Here is a 21,953-nt window from a genome sequence, read left to right on the forward strand (position 1 = left end):
CACGCTGGTGCCTTAAATATAGCCCAGGGTCCAATATGCTTGTTTTGACTGATGTAAGATCGAGAGGCTATTGAAAAGCGCTCCAGCATGCACTCCGCTGGAAAATTACAGATACGCCCACGCTGAGTCAGAATTTACAGTAAAACATAGTAAAGATTTCTTTAATTTTCCTATATCGTGGGTGATCTGAGAAACGCAATGACAAACTCTTTGAGTATTTAAGGCTTAAGGCATTTAAGAAAGCCACCACATCTCCAGAGAGACCTTCATTTTTATGGCTGCCGAAGAAAAAAAAAAAGCAAATATAGACATATAATTTTGTGCTTTGGAAAAAAAAAAAAATCTGCTCCTCAAGCTCTTTAAAGCCTCTAACCAGAACAGCCGATGAAAGCATAGAAATTTAAGCGTGTGTTCTTCCATGCACTGCTTGTATCATTTGATTTGGGACTGAAACCTTAAACCTATTACATTTAACTCGTAGGAACACTATGAATGATGAGCACATAAATGTTTGGGACTAAGACTACACTTTTCTTTCTCTCCTACACCCTTGCCAAGCATCACATTAGTGAAGACTTTATTGCCTTTATGAGCTCATCCGGGAGCCAGGAATCTTCTTAATTTCCATCCTTGGAGGCAGGAGCAGCCGAGGGAACGGGTGATGAATTCATTTGACTGTGGGAAAACGGACAACTGTTGATCATTTTCTGTGCAGATCTGGTCTGCACAGTGGAATTCTGGCCATCTCTCTGTATTGAGACTCAGTTACCTACATGAGGTGACAGCTGAGGGAGACAGGTGCAGCAATGAGCAGAATTTGCATTCACATCCACTATGCTATCATTATTTTTACCCTCCAACCTTGAGAGAGTTTTACGGCAAGACAAGGTTATAAACAAGGTTGTTAAAATGATGATGATATACAGGAAGCAGGCGAAACTATGTGAGACCGCAGAAGTATTTATGGGGATACGGTGAGTATATATAGATGTAATAGTGGATAAATGCTGGCAGAAAAGCAGAGAACGGGTTAAATTATACTTTCAAAATCCTGAAATCCATAACAACTGCTGGACTATATTCGCGGATTTTCAACTTAATAGCTTTGCGTCCATGAGACACAGTTTGTCCTCGTTCTCCGATGAAATGACACAAATCAGCCTTTAATGCTGATTCTCACAACGTAACTCTAATCACACAGGCCTATGGTGACAACCCACTGTGTATAAGTAATATCCGGTTCTCCTCAGTTGCCACTTGAGGGGGAGCTGAGCTTTACTTGGCTGAAAGCATGTTTGCATGAGAGGACCACTGGGACAGACATTTAGGAGTCGTTCATGGCGGGTAGCAGTCCAACTCTGGTGAGAAAGATCTGTTGGGATTAATGGCAAGCTTTCACGCAAACCTACAATGTTTAAGCACACCGGTGTTTATTTTTCAGTTCTGTTACTGAGTGCAGTCAACACACAACAGCGAGGACACTTCGAGGGCGGCTCTCCCTCCATGTTAAGTGTACGGCCACCGAGTGAAACTCTAAGAAGTACAGTGCTGGCACGCTCCCTGTCAAATACCATCTGGAGATTTCTGCAGACATCGTCCAGATATATATATAGAGGGAAAACGTCTTTGCTCTTTGGGACGCTACCCCTGTAGCTATTAGATAGCTCCATGCACGGTCATAGTCATTTAGAATAGCAAAAATGGAGAGGGGGTTCAGGGAGGATGCAACCCGAGCTGTAACCCAAGCCCAGTCCATGCCCCACAGAGGATGGGTTTATTCACAGTAATGTTCCACTGACATATAGTCACTGGTAGTGGGAGGATTCAACCCGGTACATTAGGCACAGGTGGACATTTAACCACAACCAGGGCACAGAGTCAGCAACAGTATTTTACGTGATGGATAGCTGAAATGAGGCTGTGACACTTTGACTCGTGTCGTTTTGTGCGGTGATAATTCTGTCATTGGGGGTGTAAATCACACGGAAGTGCCCCCTCCCCCCGCCCTGTTGTAATCCCCTAAAATATCTGTTTATGTCATAGAAACGGAGAGTAAAGTGATCAAAAATTCATAATTTCGACGAGTCACATTCCTCAGGTGCAAAGGTCATCTATTTCAGCTGCTGCAGGTGCTCTGCTGAAGATGGGCATCTTTCTTCCAGTGCCAAGATTTCACCGGAGTACAAATAGTTTCTGTTAAATGAAAGGATCTGTCGTCTGTCGTGCTGCGGGGATCTGTAATAAATCTCTCACAGGCACACAATCATTTTCAGTTTTACAGGAGTAGCGCGGCTGACTTCACTGAAAAGTTTCAGAAAGCTATTTCTCAAAGGGAAGTTGATGTTTTCAACAAATGCCCTTTTTAAGGTTAAGATTTTCCAAGTTGAAGTGAAAGTAGTTTGCAGCTTGAGACCATTAAATCCACTATCACTTATGCAGACAAAACAAGCCGAGCCGTGGAGAAAAAAAAAAGAAAAAAAAAATACCCAAAGTTAAGGCCTCCAGAACGGCGAACTCAAATGTGGGTAGAAGTCATAATGGAGGAATACTTGTGGCCTGTGCGCGGCTCCTCCCAGACGGTTTGTTTGTGTTCCCCCCTCGGACGGGGACGCGCAGAGAGGCAAGATTGTCAGCCATATCTGATGCTGCTCAGTCAGCTCGGACTAAAATACAGGGGGAGGGCGGCATTTTTTTTTTTTTTTTTTTAGGGGGGAACCGTCACGATTCATTTGACAGTTCATGTGGGACGCCATGCTACAATCCTTCTGTAAAATTAAATTCCCACAAAGCCATACATGTCGGAGCACGAATGCTGGAACAACACAGTGAAAACGTCTGACCGTGAGCTTTACCAGTTTTTTGTGTTTATTTGTACACAGGAGGGTAAGTCCAGAGGGTTGTACAGTAAATTGCTGTTTACAGGATGCTTGAACCTCTTCCAGTTCCAGATAAGGAGCCCAAAAAATTCTTCCCTCAGAGGCTGTTGAGACATCCTTCTACATCACCGCCTTAAATGCTCCCCGTCCTTTGCGATGTCTGATATCCTCACCCTCGCATATGCTAAACGTTGCTGGGCCTGATTGATTCTATATCTCAGCCCACAGCTGTCCTCTATCTTAAGGATAGCTCTCTCCAAATATTTGCCTTCAATCTTTTGCCCTTCGTGTCATGGGGCTAGAAGTTTCCGTGTTTGCACACAGAGGGAAAATCTTTCATATATGTGTCCATATATGGGCTCTCTGGTGTAAGCGAGGTAAAGTAGACAAGAGGAGAGGGCTAAGTTGCGGGGGCTTTTTGTGAGGTCCAAAGGCATACTCAATATTTTTTTTCCACTCCTCAAGGCTATAAAACTTCGTGGTATGCACTTCCAGCTCAGCCACTGTTCTCCCTGTTACAGCCTGCCTGTCAGAGCCGTCTGGCACGGGGAGATGAAACAATGGCAAGAAGAAGCGGATGGTGAAACTCGGTCGCGTTACCACGACTCCATGCGTTACATACTTTTTTTTTTTTTTTACTTTTCTGGTAATTTCACAACATCTATTCAGAGTCTCATCAAGGGAGAGTAATTGTCATGAAAACACAAAAGAAAGCACGGGCTCATACCATGTTTGTGAGTATGAGTTCCAGACCCCAAATTGACCATAGCTTTGGCTTACAAAAAGGCCATAATGTGAAGTGTGTGAGAGAATCCGCGCTGATGAGACATTCCAGTGCGGTTCCGAGAGGCTGTCTGAAAGCACGCAGGCGGCGTTCGCTCTGTGACTGGGTCACTGTGAGTCTCCGTGAAGAGAGGAATGCCACAGGAACCCACAGCTCTGCGGCACCTGCATTCTTCCGCCGGGGCCCCGTCCGTGGCCCCGTGTTTGATCAGATGCATGACCGCTTTCCAACCAGTGCTAAGACTCACCGCACAGCTGGGGATCTAGATAAAACAGTTGCGCGGAGTTAGTCATGAGACAACGGAGTTCACAGACGCGAGGAAAAATAGACATCCATCTGGTGTGGCCTGGTTAGTTCCTGCCCTGGGGCATTGGATGTCTGAGATAACAATACACAGCACGATAAGGAGGTAATTAAACTCTGACTCTGCCTGAGGAAATTATCACTCCCATCGAAAGAATGGGAAAGACCAATGTTGGAAGGGGTTTTTAGATGTTTTAGTTATGCAAAAACAACTGGTTCATTAATGATTAGATACTCAGCCACACAACCCCTGCAGCCAATACATGTGTATATATCAAATTATTGGATTGCTGACCCTGGAATACACAAGTTATGCAAATTTTTTTACTATAAATAAGGCAAATAAAGCCAGTTATTTAAGTGGTCGTGGGAAAAACACTGCTGAGTTTCTCATCTGCAACATTGTTATTTGAAAATCTGAATGTTTTCACCAGTCTGCTTTTGGGAGTTGATTCAGTCCCCTCTCTATCTTTACATGGCGTGGTTAAATGACAGTGTGAGTACTTGTCTGGGAGGCCTTCTGCCTACACAGAACAGGAGGTTGTCTAAGCACAACGTACACATTTCCAGGAGCTGGGTCCCTCATATAGAACTTAACCCTGTGTCACTCCCAACATGTAATCTCCCACGCATGCTCTGCACGGCTCTGCTTTTAAATGCCTGGATCCATGAAAGGCTCAAAAAGTAATTTATCACCTTCATTTGCAGAACAGGAACCAGCTGTGCCATTATGTTACTGTGACAGTGAAGAAAACGGATGCACTTCCTATGTGGGGATTTTCCACAGCGACACCATGAGGTCAAATAGGAAATTACAACTCTGCCTGATTTAAAACTGATTTGAAAAATACAACTAAACTCTTAATAGGAAATATAACCAGTGGCTACAGATGTTAAATAACTCAAGTTCAGTACTATTAAATTAAATATAGTTGAACACAGAGTGGCACAAAATCAGGCAAAGTACGACTTCAAATCTACAGTAGTTGTTTAACCGCTCAGAGGCACACGCCACCATTAAGATAAACTACTGGAAGGGCACATAAGCAAACTGTCCATGTAAGACTAAAGTCGCACTGATCATTCATTTTAGTCGTCCCCCACTCCAAATTATCCTGTGAATGTTGGCGTCAGTGTTGAGAAAAATCTGCTGAGCACTAAGTGCAGCGGGTGTTTATTCAGCTTTAACTCAGGGCGGGGAGGCCGCAGGATTGAGAGAAGAAAAAGAGCCAAGGACTTTTCCTCTCCACAGAAATGTGGCCTGTCATCTAACGAGTGTTAAGCAGAGCTTCCTTATTAAGACAGAAGGGCTTGGACGGACGAGTGTTAGATTTCATTCGAGACAGCTTAAATCCCCGGAGACGCTGCAGATCGGTTCCATTCGGCAGCACAGTCTGAGACGGTCTGCTCCTCTGTTCCGCGCGCTCGCCCTCAACAGTGTTTCGGGTGTGATAAAAAAACCAAGAGAAAGTCTAAAGTAAGTCAGTCAGAGGGGGAGGGGAAAAAAACGACTTAGGAAGAATGCGTTCGCAGTCAGAGGATACCATTTAATAGATATTGCTGCTTGTGGAGGTGTCCAAAATTAGCACCCAAGTTTTAAGTCTCAGCTCAGTCCCAATATAGCCCTGCTGTCACTGCTGACTGGGAAATACTGCGCCCTCCTTACATGACGACTCAAGGGGCTGCCGTGCCGTCTTGAGAGAAGCAACAGCAAGAAATGTCACTCAGCAGAGAATGAACATTCACCCGCCCAGTTTACATAAACGCACCAGCAACCTGTTATCTCCTGGAAACGGGGGAATTCTCTCTCTCTGTATTATTACATCCGAACCAAGACATGGGACACTCTCTGAAATTTGACACTCTGACATTTTGGGTGGGCGGTTAAAAAAGAAGAGCGCGTAAGCCAACTGTGTTCATCAATCATTTGTCATTAGCAGTATTACTGCATCTTCTTATGTTTTAACTTGACAGCACACGGACAGTAACCAGTCCAAATTCATGAGAACACAGAAGGCATCCCGTACAGATCGTTTACTATTGTCACTAAATTAGAGATGATACAGTAGAGAAGCTATGGAGCCAACATGTTGGGAGAACCCCACTGATGACCTAAAATAGTCATGTGCTCCCGACCTGAGTAAGATGTTTCCTTTAGATCCATCAGCTGCTGTCTTTCTGGTTTATGTTAGGCAGCACCGCTTCTCAGAGCAGGCAGAGCGGCGGTATGCGAGTGTTCCCAAACAAGACGCATCCTCAAACACGATGACGTCACTTGCTTTAGTAAAATCACGTTGTAATATATTGCCTCATTCCTTTTCTTCTGCCTTTTAAAGGGCCAACGCAGTGCACGTGTGTTTACATGAAGTTCACCTTCTTCCTTTGCTCTCTACGCTATAGCGGCATCTCCGGAACACGAAGGAGCAAAGTGAAGGAAACTTGGACGAGCACAAGAGTCGTAAAAGTCATCCTCAATGGTAAAAATACAGCTAAGAGCAACAGCAAGCGGCATGATAAGAAAACGCGAGCAGCCCGGAAATTTCAGGGAGGAACAGTTTGTTAAGTACTTTCTTCCTTCACTCCACCATACCATCTTTGGGTCGGGACCATGCAGAACTTCCGCACTAAATGGACCAAAGCCAAGCAGCCATTCAGCCCATAAACAATGCTGCCTTCCAGTGTTTTATCAGCTTGAGCAATTTGGGAATTTCTTAGCCTGACATGACTGCTAAACAACTGATATACCCCTCCCTCAGCTTTCATTGTGCTGATATATCTGCAAAGCACATTCCTGGTAGGATTATACATGCAAAATACTAGGAGGAGGACATCCTTTCCATTCCCCAAATATTAATTTTGCTCTTACTGGCAGAGAAAGGCAGGGTAAAATGTCATTTAAGGACAACAACAACAACAAAAAAATAAATTAGCCTGGTTTGAACAAATGGCCCTGCCCCAAAAGCCTTTCCTGATGTGCGTTTCCCCCCCAAACCTTGCCTCCCCTTTCATCACTTTTCTCTAAAAATAGACTGAAAAAAAAAAAAAAGCTCGGGGCAAAGGCTGTTTCCCCCTTTCTATGCTTTAACACAGCGTAATGCCCTCTTAACCTGTTTAACAAACCAATTCCCCAAAAGGCAAATTGAGAAACCGATAAACATTGACATTTCAAAGGGTATTAATAACAACCGACTGCGTAGCTTTCCAGTGCGGCAACTCTCAGTTTCACTTTGTTGTTGTTCTGCCTTGGCTTAAACTTACTGTAGATTAGTTCCGAAATGATGAAAGTGGAGAGCTGACCCAGTGTCACTTGGCTTAGCGTGGCTTCATTTTTTGAGAACTTGAGCGTGGAACAAAGCCTAAACTAAATGGCTGCCAGGCTGAGGGGATTAGGCCTGGCACAAGCCGCACGGGCTGTAAAAACAAACTAACTTTTCAACACAGCAAATATAACACACTTTGGATGAAAGCGATTTCAACTGTTCAGCTGTGTTAAGGGCCATTGTATGTGACGCAAGGATTTTTAGAAATCCCTGAAACCGAGATCTGATCTGGGAGAAACAATCACACAACGATAATTTCCCTTGTCCACATTTTCCTGTAATGTTGTTGTTTTGCATAGTTGCTAAAGTTTGGTATTTTTTTTCTCGAACGCTCACGAGGCCCCGTGCGACTTTGTAACAATAGACTCCACAAAGGGGTTGGCGACATGTGCCCCGGTGAAACAGATCGGGCATCAGAACTTGTGCCGACAAGGTGCATGTGGAGTCCATGTGCAGGACGCGTGACATGTGATCTTTTAAATGTCAACGGACAGAAACACACAGAGAGCTTAAGAAACAGACTCGGGCGGAAGACGTGAGAAAGTGCTCTGATTGGTAGTCGAGCAAAAGTATTTTCCACTGTGACCACGGTGCTCCTTGTGGAAAATTGAAGATCTGACTAATTATTCTTGTAAATCACAAAGTTCAGGACAATATGAGCAACAAATCGACCAGACCACGTCTCTGCTTTACTTCATAAATCTACTGAGGTTTTGATTGCTCTGTGCACATGCCAACACGAACCAGACAAACATCCTGTTGGTCCTCAGGACTGCGAGAGACAGAGAAAGAAAGAGAGAGAGAGAGAAAGAGAGAAAGAGAGAGAGAGAGAGAGGGAGGGAGAAAGGGCGAGCTAGTAGATGGGCACTCCCTCTTAAACACATGGCTTCGGTTTCTCCTCTCCACTGTGTGGCCCGGCCTTGCATGAGACCAAAACACTCAAACGGCCAAATATGGTGCTCATTACAAAGACACTGTATTTTTCCGGCCACCTTCAACCATCCTTTACTCACTCGTGCGACCTCATGCGTGAACCACACGGACAGAGGATCAGCTTCAGCATGAAATACGTTCTCTATCATCTGCACAACAAAAGGCCAGGCCCGAGTGAATGCCAGTAACTAAGAATATGTCACCATGAGGCTACTTCTCATTACACCCATAAAGGTTTCAGGAGTGTAACTGTACACCCAGAGGACGGAAATACTGTGAACTCTCATTCTTGACCAAAACATCTAAATGGGGAACAGTGCATACTTCAAGGTCTGGTCTGTGAAGCAAGAGGGGGGAAAAAAAAAATAGTGCATCCACAATGTCCATATTTGGTCTGACTAAGTATGCCAGTCCTTTCACTAGGACATTTTTCTCCAAACATCCACCGGCCCCATGACTGAGCTGCAAAGGATAATACTGACATCTGCTGGCAAGAATGCAGGATGACGTCTTGGAACCTGTGCAAAAAGTAGAAAGACAATTACATAAGAAGCGTATTTTACATAAAACAATAACGATCTTAACGGCACTAGTTGTTTGAAATGCTTTATTTTTTGGTGAATACAAAAAATACTTTTGTGACCAGATAAATATTATACATACAGCATCAAATCATAAAACTAACGCAGTCTGTTAAAGAAAGCACAACACCTATTCAGAACAGAGCTAGTAACTTTTTTTCTGTTTATGGTAATACTTCGGACAAATCAGTTAGACAATATATTTCTGGGTAATTCTTACATTTACTGATAGAAACATATATATATAGAGAGAGAGATTTTTTCATAGTGGTTAGACACTGAAACGAGGAAGTTATCCAGTTCAACATTTAAGAAGGACTCTGCATAATGAATGTCAGACACAAATTGCCACATGCTCATTGAATGCAGTCTACTGTTAGTCTTTGAATCCTAAGGTATCCACAGATGCCCTTTGTATGATATCAGCATTGTAACATTGTCGGCAGGTAGGCCACCAGCCAAGGCATTTTACTGTATGGCAAGGGAGGCCTTGTTTATTAAGACCCCCGTGGGGATAAGACTGGCATAATGTTCGGATCCAGAGAGGACAAGGCTCAGGCTCCCACCCAGCCTGATGTTCAGCTGCTCGCAGGGCAGACTCAAGTAAGGCACTAGTACACAATGTAGACCACACACTGGCATAGACGGACCCAGGAGATGAATCGTTGGACATTTTCAAATATATTACACACAAAGGAAAAACAACAATTAAATCAGTTTCCTCAATCAGAACGACATGGCCCTACTTCCGTCTTTTAGTCGCTTTCTTCAGTGCATAAAGTGATGAGAAACATCAGAGCATCGTGTCGGCATTTCGTTCGAGAGCAAAAAGTCCGATATCATTGCACACAGCTAATTTTCTCAACAGCGCAGCCTCTCATTATTTAGAATATTCAGTGTATTGTATTGCTATAAGCGCGGAGTCTAAAACTGGAATCGCTCATCGAGATGAGAAAGTGACTGGTGGAACACAAGTGTATGTGTTGGTGTACGGTCCAACGGGCACCCGGTCAAAATCTGGCCAGTGTAAATGGAAGCTGGAATTAAAACATGACGAGAGCAAACATGACAGGTAATGTAAACATATATTCCTTACACAGCTCTGTGTATGTGAGGGAAGGACTGGTGGGCTTACATGGAGGGACACGGGGTACAAGCAGCAAGACATATTTGGTCACACAAAGTCCAGATTCTCTGAATAACACAGACTACACCTGTCTGCTCTATAACAACTACTGGTTTCAATGATAAACACTTTATATCTAGTGTTGGCCAGTGCTCGTGATTTTCTTTTATTACTCCAATCAGAAGTGCTCATCGTTTGGCATCAAGCTGGACAACTTTGATTAATCAGAATCTTTGCTTTCACAGATTTGCCAGTTAAACAGCAAACCCCAGATTTTTTTTTTTTTTGTAAAATACAAGTGCCTTTCCATTCTATATACTACTCTATTGGTTAGTAGCTTCATTGATATGTGTAGACATAATGGTACATGCAAGCCAGTGGTGAAATGAGACATCCCCCTTTTTTTTTTTTTTACACTTAGAATACAAGCTGTGGACCCTTAACATTTGCCTTCGGCAGTTACAGAACATTCAGCGATGACAGAGAACATCTGCATCTGTGATTCACGATTGTAACAGTCAGTAACACCCACAGAGCAATGATACGCTTAGCATACAACTTCATCAGACTGTCTCAGCTTGCTTATAGTAACACCCTTCTTCATATTTAAGTTTGAATGTCGTAGACACTCACTGACAAATACATACACGCACCACACGCGCACACACACATACGCACACACGCACTCGCACAAATACACGACAGAGCACAGGCACTTGTTTTTCTCACCAAACAGGCCTGTTTCAAGTGCTGTACAGTCCTCGGTTATATTGGAGCAAAACAGCCAATAGAGCATCGGCAACGTCTGTCCACGACAAGACGGCCTAATCAGCGCAGCAGACGTCCTGCCCTCTCTGTCGATCAGCCTTCATCCTCCCGCAGCTCGCTGGGCAGGAACTTGTACTGCTGCTGTCGGATCTGAGCCAGCTTCTTGCGAGCTTCCTCCAGCTCTCGCTCCTTCCTCAGCATCTCCTCCTGAGCCGCAATGATCTGAGGAGAATGAGAACAGCTGATGGAAAATGCGCCTTCCACTCTTCGCCGTCCCGTGGATAGCGAGAGATGAAACGCCAACAGCTGTGCTGTGCTCAGCTCTCATCTGTGCAGCCTGTTATCTCCGAGCACGGGGAGGGAACGTGCCCAATAAAGTGGGCAGAATGTTAAGCGGAGTATGCAGAGAGACACATTTAAACACAGCAGAAAAATATTTGACAGCGCTTCGGTATCTCATGCTACTAGCCAGCCGGTCATTTGTCAAAGGGATTTTAATCAGTGATAAGAAAGCATGGCACTGGCCGTCATAACTTAATAATAAGTTAATTTGAAAATGTAATTTGTTTTTATGAGGAATCAGAACTGGACGTGCTTTTCAGTTGCTTAGACCTGCAGTACAGAAATCTTCAATCTTTTCTGTGCTCTCTAACACCCCATAGATCGCAATTTTTTCCTCTAAACGTGGCATTACTTTTGTAACATGCGCATCATCAACTTATCTTAGATGATTCCTGGGATTTTCCTGCATGCTTGTAGTAGCTAAAGTGTTTCAGTTGCTACGGCTGCTGGGAAACAACACACACCAGATTTAAAACTGTGAAATACAGAGAGATTTTACCTGCTGCCATTGCTTAAATGTAGGATATGTGCATTTATGTGTTACAGTCCAGCAAAGCTGATAGATAGGTTTTATTGCATTAAAAGGTCTATTGGATGAAATGCTTTTTAAGTGCCTCAGTGGTTAGCCAGAAAAAGTGACAGGATGAAGCACAGCTGGGATGCACCACCAGCTGAGACAGAAACCCAATCAAGACAAAAAACTTCATGTTGCGTTTTGAAAAAGGCACTCATCTAACTGACGTTGATTATTTTTTCATAGATGAAAGGGCAGCAAATCCTCCGCTGTGTAAGAAAGATGCTAAATGTCTCCAAGAGGCAAACCCGGTAAACACATCTGAAACAAAGCTGACGGGCTGTTTATCCGCGGCAGCTCATCACAATTTCAGAAAAACAACCGTGGCATTTCGGCGTATCAGCAAGAGGTACAAACATTCATTGAAAATGGCACGCAAACCAGCAGGAGCGATTTCTTCTCCAAGGCTCATAAAAAAAACATTGTACCTGCGCTATGCCGCCAACGAATTTGGTCTTTACCACGACGCTGTCATCCTCGGTCTTGTCGAACGCTGCTTTCTGAGCCGCTTTGACCAGGTTGTCTGACGCTCTCTTCACAGCATTGCCAGCAGCCTTTTGGAGAGATATTCTCCAGGTTAGTGTGCAAACACACAAAGCCCATGCTTCCCTGGGTAATTTGTGATTCAACGTTACCTGTAGTCTCCTCATGGCCTCAGAATCCTGGTCCGCCTTCACCTTGCAGGCCACCAGCAGCTGAGCTGTGGAGGCGGCGACCTGTTTGGCCGAAGAAATGAGTTTCTCCTCGCTGGCGTGGCCCTGCACCGAAGCGTTGGCTGCCTCGCACAGGCTGCTGGTGGCTGCCGCTACCATACGTGCCTACGGGAAGCAACGAATCCAGTTAGATTTGCATTTTTTTTTATTTTTTGCATCTTTGGTTTCTACTGTAGCTTTGCAAAAGAACTCACCGCTGATATGAGACCCTGCGACCACTGGCCGTCATCTACTGCATTGGCTAGATTGGATCCCACCTGAGGTAGAGTTAGAGGAACAAATGCACATGTTGTATCATATGCACAGTAAAGCGTATGTAGGATAGTATATGTATGGCTATGTTTTCCAGCCGTGGCCGCTGTCGGCACAGAAGGAGGCTGTGTAGACTGACCTTGCCCTGCGCCACCAGTTCTCTCTGAGCTGCGGACGCAGACTTAACGAGAGCACTAGTTGCTGCAGCGATGGACTTTGCCGCCTCTAAGATCTGCTCCTCAAAATCCAGCGTCTCATCTGCCTGCTGGAAGGAAAACCACATGTTGACTTAAGAATATTGAAAAGATTATTAATGTTGCGTTCGAACGTTCAACTGCCCTGCTAGGATAAAACTTGCTGAATTATTTATTATTTGTAGGCCCAGACGTAATACGGTGTCTGCATATTCATTTGAAATCAGCTTATAAAATATCCACCAACTGCTGTTTATTTTTTTTTATTATTATTATTTATTTATTTTTTTTTACTGCAGAATGTAATTTAATACACAACTTTGAATCAGCTGAGTGCCCTCACGTGTAGCTATTGTTCTGTGACGTTTATGTAAATTTTCATTCACACCAAGCACAATTAAATATGATTCATTAGGAGCAACAGCAGAGCATCAACCGGATGCGGTGATCCATTCCCCACGCCCGTACTAAAAAAATCTGTATGAAGATCACGGGGCATCCGTTCAGGGACATTTAACAAATGGCCATCTCCGCATCAGGAGTCAAGAGCGCGCGATTGACCAAAGACCTCCATAAACACATAAGGCACACGTGGCTGGAGACAGGGCGGGACACTGTAGGAATATGTTTGATATATAGTTGGACTGAATAACAACCTAATATATCAAACATATCAGACAGAGCCCTGCAGAGAAGGCTTCCAGGTCTACAATGTCTTGGGGAGGAGGGGGGTGGGAAGGGAGCGAGGAAGCATGCAGGGAGCATGGGAGCCCTCCCTCTTTACAGGATGGGAGGGATGAAGGAGGTAAGAGGAGAGGAGAGGGACTCAATAATATGTCGTTCTTTCTTAGTGATCTCTTTGTCTGGGTGTAAGTGCATTAAAGGTAGAACAGTGTTGTAAGTCCAAGAAATTATGTAAAGAAATTGCCTGATCCTAGTAATAATAACAAATGTCTGTACTATAATCATGTATTTTTAAAAAAAATAGTGGACACAAAACAGCATCTGGTTTCTATGGCATAAATAAAAGAAGAATTAATGCAGGAAATTACACTAGTTATATGTATGAATGAATGTTCCCATTAGATCACTAGAGGGAGACAGCGACATCCAAAAGAGAAAAAAGCCTTCCGCCCACTAATCCCCTTTCATAAACACAAGTGTCCTCATAAATGGAGTCTACAGCTGTGGAATTACAGTATGAGACAGAGCATTATATGGTCTTTATTAAAACTAGGGTAAGCTAAATATATGCTCGTTCATATCACACAGACAGGGGGTTGAACTAATAATACGAGGGGGGGCGAGTGCAGAAGAGAGGGAAAGCACCAGGATTTGACTATCAAGTCTCCAGGAGAAACAAAGAACACAGTCATGCGGAGCACACCACAAGCACAGTCGCACACAGACACAATGTAAAAGTACTTTTAAGAAAAGCACCATCGCTGCAGTCCATCACCTATTCTCTGTGCGTATAATGAGTTTAAGAGTTTTTTTTTTTTTTACCTTGTGGCAAAGTGTGTGTGTTTGTGTGTGTGTGTTTGTGATGGGGTGAATGATAGCCGCAAAAGCCTCCCTCAGTTTAGTACACAAACGGAGGACACTGCAATAAAAAACAGAGGAAATAAGTTCCACAAGACAAAGAAGCTCTCTTTCACAATGGGGTCACGACAGTTCATGGTGCATTTTAACTCGTTCCAACATAAACTCGGAGACGCAGCGATGTAATTGCGTCTCCTGGCAAGGCATCTCAAAATAATGTCCAGAGATACCTTTGAAGAAAGCTTGATTACGTTAGCTCGCCGGACGAGCTGTCTGAGTCAACACAGTGTGTGTGTGTTCCAAAGAGAATAATTTCCTCCTTTAATGATATCACAACAGCGGCTCAGTTAAAAAAGAGACGACTCCACTTCAAAGGCAGTGTCACCTTTTCCTACCTACGCCCCACATCGTTTTCCCTGCTGATTGATGGCAAAAAGCTGTGCGTGGGTTTGTGTGTGTGTATGTGTGTGTGTGTGTGGTTGTGTGTGGGGAGGGCTGAGCGGGGCGCCCCCTACCTTGGGCTTGGCTCTGGGTTTCAGCTGCTCCAGTTTCTTGGCTGCAGCTTCAATGGATGCTGCTGCTCCGAGGAGCTCGGTCTCTGCGATGACATTGGGGTCCTCGGGGTCTACGCACTCGGATCCTGGAAGAGATCGATGCGTGGGCCAGACAGCGATTATCACGAGATATGTTTCAGCGCGGCCTCGCCAAGCCAACGCCAGCACAAACACGACAGAGAACGTGCGGTTTTGTTTCGTGCACTCGGGCCGCACAGGGCAGGCATCACGGAGGGGCTCAACGTTCCATGCGCTCCAAAGAACAGTTTAAAGAAGCGCGTGACAGCGACGCCTCAAAGTTAGACCAAACACACATTTGATGGATCATTGTCTTTTTATAGGTTTTTAAGTGCCCATAAAACAGAGCTGTTTGGGAACAGCTTGGTAAAGCAGATGGAACGATGTTTTCATAGATTATGTGGAGCTCTGGGGAAATCTGTTTTGCACCCCCTCCCCGGAGCCGTCTACTCTCTGCCCCCTTCTGGCTCTATGAAAGGTGATCTGGAGGAGCAAAAGCACACCATATCCCACTTACCTCCATCTGAGGCGGCGAGGAAAGAGCGTTGGAAAGAGAGGGAGAGAGCACATGGGACATTAGAGAGGTGAAGTGGATAGCCCCGCTGTGTCTCGGGCGATACGCTGAAATCTAATTCTCATCCAAACACAATCTATTACTGCTGTCAGATGCGGCAGTGCAGAAGATGAAACACTTGAGTATGTTTGTGTCATAACCGTCCTGCAGAGCTTAATTTGGAGCACTTTGCGCTGCAATCATGCGGCGGGGCGATTTCAATATTCTAAAGTGATTTTCATGACCTATCTTTATTAGGGACACAGACAGGTTCGGTGGCTTGACTCACTCGCACATTATTCATGCACGAGGGGATTATAGCTCCTTTGACTAATCTCTAACAATCTCCACAATCCTGTCATGTTTTTTCTTTTTTCCATTTTATTAAACCGACTCCTAATAGGAATTCCAGTTGCTTCAAACTCAATGTTTGCCAGTTTTACACTGCTGGGCACATGATGTCTCAAAGTCATTTTAAAATTTAGAATCTGCAGCTAAAAGCTTTTTGACAGCACAGACGCTTTGATAAAATGAATCTTCCATGTAAGTTTTTTTTTACTTTTTTTGAGTCCCACAAACAATGTGAACCATACAAAGCTCTCATGTGTTCCAGTCCGGCTACTAAAGGCGGTGAAGCCTAGCTGATACTCGTATGGCGTGTGTGATCGGCATTGTGTGTGGCCTCACCTTTCATAGCCTCAGCTGTCTGGACGAGCTCAGTCACGCACGCCGCCACATGCTTCGAGTGCACGGCCAGCTGCTGCTTCTGCTCCGGTGTGGGTTTCTGCAGCACCTGAAAACACACACACACGCGTGCAAGAGGACGACATGCGGACATGGACGAGATGAGTCAGAAACTGAACACGATCCCACTAAAAATACTTCTCACATGTTTCCTAGATCACATGTTTTATAATACACCTCAGCATTACAATGACTGACTTGCGGATGACGTCTCCGGAAAGTCAATTTGTTTCCTTTGCCTTTGGAGCAACTCGTCAACTGGCAAAGTAGCAACAACACATTATAATTTTTTGTTTAAGAACAAAACACACAAATTGCATCTACACTGATCAGGCATAAAATTATGGCCACCTTCCTAATATTTTGTAGGTCTCCCTTGTGCCTCCAAACCTATTGTGACGTATCAGAGAATGGACATGGCCTGTGTGGTGGCTAAATGATATATATTCTTATAATATGATTAGAAATGAAATGAAATTCTACAGTCGTCTACATATATGGCACAACACACCGTAATTTCTACATTCAGTGCGTTGCCTTTTTTTTTTTTTTTATCTATGGATGAACGTTTTTGGGTGTGAGACAATCACTCACAGCTAGAGACACACACACAAACACATGAATCACTTGCATCCTTTATTTATGAGACATGCGACGGCTTCATTCCAACCTGCAGCACTTGCTCCAGAAGGTTGATATATCCGGTGGTGCACTCAGAGCCAAACTGCAGGGCCTTGATCCTTAACTCTTCACTCACTTCGGGGTGATATGCTGCTTGCTGTTAGAGTGAGAAAACAGTGTTGAAAAAGAAATTTAAGGCAGACAAAGACAAAACCCTAGTCTGGTGGGAATGGCGTAATGCATAAAACACGTCATGAGGGGCCTTTAGATCACTTTACGCGTGCACTGCACGTTATCTAATTCCAAATAAAATCCTAGCAGATAAAAAAAAAATCTTCAGCATTTTGTTTTATGACGCCTTGATTCGAGGCAACGCCGACGCGCTGGGATCTATCTGTTTTTGTCTTGTTACAATCGCCGCGCAGGAAGTGCTGAAGGACACCCTGTCTGACGCTTCACTGCGCAACTTTGAAAAAGTGACGAGTCACGACCGGCGGGAGCAGCCATAAAGTATACTAGACTCTGCATTATCTGCTCCCAGCAGGCTGGGCTCACGTGTTCCCTGGCAGCCCCGGCGTTGCCTGCGTGAGGCCTGTTTTGGCAGGGCCGGTTTGGATTAGCACCTTGCAGGTAGTCAGCATATCGGAGATGGCTTTGCGGCTCAGGTTGGCAGTGGCGATCGCGTCCTCCTGCTGAGCAGAGTTGCCCGCGGCCACTGCTTTGGCTGTTGCTATGGTGATGCCCTTTGTCATGCGGGTGAACTCCTCGGGTGAGGTGGACTTGTCCGGGACGTCCTTGGACTGGAACACCTGTCATGATGATTTACACAGGTGGTCGGATATAGGCGCGGGGTTCAGACATGTTAATGCCTATGAGAGCATTCTCAGAGAAGAAACTATGAAGTGCACAGGAACATAAGCTGTACAGAAAATGATATACTGAAGGTATAAGTAAAATTAGGAGTTGTAGAGCAGCATTTCGTAAAATCTCCTCTTGGGCTGGGGGTCCTCTGATAAGGATTAGCAGTAAATTACAAAAAGAAAAAACAAGCTCATCTTCCTTTCTCACTCTGCCTGTGTCTGCTACCCAGACCCTGATAAGAGCTGTGGGAACCCTGCAGGGGCTGAGTGAAGGAGGAGGAAAGGAGCTGGACAGATAATAATGGGAAAAAAAAAAAAAAAGAACAAAAACCTTCTCTGTTTTGTTCAGAATAATAGACACTGATATGCCTGACCCTGTTCGAGCCAGCTTTACAGAGAGCCTGTGTCTCATCATTGGACTCCCAACAGACCATAAAGAAGAGGTTCGGCCTGTCGGGCGCTCTTACTGTCAGCTCCTGCTTGATGCACTCGATGGTGGCCTCCAGTGCCCTCGTCCCACGAGTGGCTTCATCCTCCACTGCCTTCACCGTTTTCAGAAGAGACGTCACGTTCGTCACCATGACCTGTCAAACACAGAGCAATAATGAGGCTCTGGCTCAAACCAGAAGGTGGAGCTGTTTCTCCTCTAAGGTGAAATTTTTGATTTTTTCTTCACTGATACCTTTACGGTGAATTAATGTGTTTTTGTGTTTATTCGGGGAAAAGGAACCAGCAAAAGACAGATAAGACTAAGTGATACACTTGGTTTACGAGTGATTATGCAGTTTATAAAGTGACAAAACATGATTTTTAAAATTTTATTTTACTCGCGGTCATTTTTCTCTACCTGCCCTGAATTTGGCAAAGTGAGCATTTTTTTTAGGTTCGGAATTTGAGAAACATGATCGCCAAGGGTTCCAGAGGGTCCCATTTGGGGGGTCACCATATGTTGGTGGAACAGAAACAATCTGTCAACATGTCCACGGCCGCGGGTGGCCTTAATTCCATTTAGATGAGAGAACACAGGAAAGCCCGTGGAACAGTGCGAGGTACATGCTGTGATTGGTAGGGTGACTAAATAAATAAAAATATCTATCTTAACCAAGGAACCAAGGAAGCTTTTTTTTTTTTTTTTTGCTTCAGTTTTAAGATCTGAAGGTCTGGTTCAAATTAAAACACTTTGATGTAAGAAGACTCACTGCAACAGCACACAGCTGCGACAGGGTTACATGCTAAAGGTCTGATATGCAGCTTTGTTCCTCCGCAGTGTACAGCTGCGACTGTGGTCAGGGGGACCATAGCAGGACTTAAATAACATCCCTCTTCTCTTGAATGATGTGTAGTCCACCCAAGAAGGCACAAGAGTTCAACATCCTTTCTCTGATCTATTCTTCAACATGAACATGTATGGAGTTTGTCTGAAATCTGCAACATAATAGATTTTTATATTAAACGTCGCTCTCTGAATGCTCTATATTATGCACTTTTTTCTAACCTGAATACTAAATATTGCATGTTTGCAGGAATCCAAAAACCCCTTGTGTGCTTGTATCATAAACAGATGGGGAAAAAATGCACAGCTATAGTTCCAGTGATCACACACAGAAAATATAGTTGTTATATATAGTTGTCAGTATCCTGTCTGTCACGTAGACAAATGCATGGACACGGACTCTAACCCAGTGACGGATTTAGTCCCAGAGATAGAGCCTCATACGCCCTGATAAGAACTGACATATCCTCTTGTAAAATGCTTTCCACCGTGCTACCGGATATATGAAACTAAACACAGCAATAATAAAAAGAGAGAATGCTACAGTGGCATCCTCTCAGCGAAGGAGCGCCAGGAAAGCAACAACAAATAAGAGGAGAGTGGCTGAAACGAACACACACGGCTAAGCCAGACATGGCAGTCGCTCGTCCGAGAGGTCTCTTCCTTTACCTTGGCGGCGCTCTTCAGCTGATACATGGACGGGTCGTCCGCCGGTTTGCCGGCAGCGCATTTGGTGGCGCCGATGAGTTCGGCCAGAGCCTTTGCCACATCCCTCACCGCGTTTATCAGAACCACCTGAGGAGACAGAGCCGGAGTCAATACGGCACAATGGTTAGAGTATAGGTTTATCAGCTGCGCCCCGGAGAGAGGATTTAACACGGCAGCTGTTATCGCCCCCACCTAGTCATGATACTTCAGACCTGGTGGAGGGCAGAGATACAGGCGTACACAGGAGAAAGAAGAGACACAATGTGTATCAGATGAAAATGCAATTACACCAAGGATTTAACATGGAGCGCGCAGCAAGATAGCAGACAATTACTGCAGATGAATAGAATGACAATAATTTGTTACAGAACCATGCAGCAAAAGAACAAAAGCATTTAAGTACGTTAAAATCTTTGAGGAAATAAAAGAATATGACTGCTACTGCACAGGGCCTGAACATGTGTGACAGTAATAGAAAGAGTTTAGTGCCCTTTCGCTTCCCATCACCTGCGTCTCAGGGTCCTCAGAGCCCATGCTGGTTGCTCCCAGTTTGACCACCTCAGTGAGCTGAGTGATGGTCTTGGCTGAGGACTGGGCAGCCTGGGCCAGTTTGTCCTGGCTGGACGCAGCACCAGCCACCAGCAGCTTGGTGTCTTCCACCAGTGCCTTGGCCGTCTTCAAGATGCTTTCCCTGAAGGACGGGACACATTAATGCATCACAATCTGCTCCACCCTCACGCCCCGTCAACATGAAAGGAAGCTGTGTCTGCTTTTCTATACTAAAATGTTCCTTCAGCAAGGATAATTTTCAATTAAAATTAATTATGTGTAATGTATGACAGCATTCAGCTTTGTTGGCAAATTGCACTACTACCGAGTGAGCCATTAGAAGAAAATGGGTGCTGTGGAATTTTGTAGAAAGCTAGAAACTAAACTGCACTCAAAAAAATTATACTTGCTCCATTTAACCCTAATCTTTGAAAGGCTATTAATCTAATATTTGAAATATTTTGAAATCTGATCTTTTCTTTTACAGGTTCTTATTTCATTGCATGTCTTAGTCTACATGTCTTATCCATGTTAAGGTCCTCGCACCTGTGGTCAGCAAAAGACTCTTCATTCTCGGGGTTCAGCGTTCCAGCTGAGGCAAACATGATGGTGGTGTCCAGGTCAGCGATAATTCCTGAAACTGCGCTTGCTGCCGTGATACAGGCCTGGGTGCCTTTGTTTCCCGCTTGCAGCGCCGACAGTACCAAGGACACCTGCGTAGAACATGTGAAGAATTGCATAAGATACACAGAAAGACCCCTTTAGACGCGACGCATTCAAGAGTGTAAAACAGAACATTTAATGGCTAAAGTGTACTTCATTTGTATAAGGTATTAGCAGAATCTTTCAGAATCTGGATGAGTCAGGTTACAAATGTTTGGAGTCAAAGAGTGCAAGGACCTGGAGTGCACAAGGAAGCTGGGAGTAAGAGAAGAGAGAATGATTACACTGGCTTCAAATCAGAGTTCGCCGCTTAATCACGTTAAGTCAACGATGCAAATCATACAACTCCCTTGAAGACTTATGTCTGCTCATCGCTCATGAACAAATGGAAAGCGCTGAGAGGTACACGCCACAAATTACTCACGTTTGATATATAAACTGAATCAAATCATTGCCTCAGAGTGGACGGAAAATTTGTGTGCAGAAGGCTCGAAGCTGCCAGGTTCATGGAGACATCAGTATATTAACTGCATAATGCGAGGGTGGTCAGGAGAGCATGCCCTCGTCAGAGCTACATTAATGCAGCAAAGCACCAGTTTACTACAACTCAAATTCATTAAACCTTCCCTATTCAAATGGTTGCAGCATTAAGGCTAGAGCTAAAATGTAAAAAGCAATAAATGAATTGCTTATTAAATCTAAAAATGGCACGCGCTTATTTATTGCTATTTAAACGACTGCATATGCGGCGACACTACTGAGGAATGCATGAAATGTATTTTCATAAAAATGCAAATGATGAGTTGATGTCGCTCCTAACCTTCAAAGAGCAGAGAGAGCGAAAAAATAAACTTTCTTTAGTCGAAAATAAATTTAAAAATAAGCCTCTTTAGAGGCCTGTACCAGTTTATTGATGTCCAACTTACCTTCTCTGTGACTGCGCGGGCGCACTCGATGAGCTCTCTTTTGGAGAAGCTGTCAGTGGGGCTAAGCTGCAGGGCTCCAGCTTTCTGGACAAGGTAAATACAGCCGTGGCCCAGGTCTTGCACCCTCGTCTTTATCTGGAAACCAACCTGAAAGCATAACCAGCGATCATGTGTGT

General features: G+C 44.4%; 1 protein-coding gene across 5 annotated transcripts in view; it reads right to left on the bottom strand.

The window, feature by feature from the left end:
• Positions 1 to 8,805: 8,805 nt before the first annotated feature.
• tln2b (talin 2b) overlaps positions 8,806 to 21,953 on the bottom strand; it is a 75,104-nt gene continuing 61,956 nt past the window's right edge. For 3 of the 5 annotated variants that reach the window (XM_047595974.1, XM_047595977.1, XM_047595973.1), the window contains exons 44-58: positions 21,778 to 21,924; positions 20,735 to 20,901; positions 20,147 to 20,330; positions 19,601 to 19,726; positions 18,126 to 18,242; positions 17,422 to 17,607; positions 16,848 to 16,955; positions 16,121 to 16,226; positions 15,398 to 15,403; positions 14,824 to 14,948; positions 12,712 to 12,837; positions 12,515 to 12,577; positions 12,243 to 12,425; positions 12,036 to 12,161; positions 8,806 to 10,913 (exon numbers count right to left, since the gene is read on the bottom strand). In XM_047595974.1, coding sequence (XP_047451930.1) covers positions 10,785 to 10,913; positions 12,036 to 12,161; positions 12,243 to 12,425; positions 12,515 to 12,577; positions 12,712 to 12,837; positions 14,824 to 14,948; positions 15,398 to 15,403; positions 16,121 to 16,226; positions 16,848 to 16,955; positions 17,422 to 17,607; positions 18,126 to 18,242; positions 19,601 to 19,726; positions 20,147 to 20,330; positions 20,735 to 20,901; positions 21,778 to 21,924 — 1,899 coding nt within the window. In that variant the 3' untranslated portion in view covers positions 8,806 to 10,784. The remainder of the gene's footprint in view (positions 10,914 to 12,035; positions 12,162 to 12,242; positions 12,426 to 12,514; positions 12,578 to 12,711; positions 12,838 to 14,823; positions 14,949 to 15,397; positions 15,404 to 16,120; positions 16,227 to 16,847; positions 16,956 to 17,421; positions 17,608 to 18,125; positions 18,243 to 19,600; positions 19,727 to 20,146; positions 20,331 to 20,734; positions 20,902 to 21,777; positions 21,925 to 21,953) is intronic. The other 2 variants (XM_047595978.1, XM_047595976.1) reach the window with 1 other exon arrangement.

Source organism: Mugil cephalus, chromosome 10, assembly GCF_022458985.1.
Source record: "Mugil cephalus isolate CIBA_MC_2020 chromosome 10, CIBA_Mcephalus_1.1, whole genome shotgun sequence".
Lineage (NCBI taxonomy): Eukaryota > Metazoa > Chordata > Actinopteri > Mugiliformes > Mugilidae > Mugil > Mugil cephalus.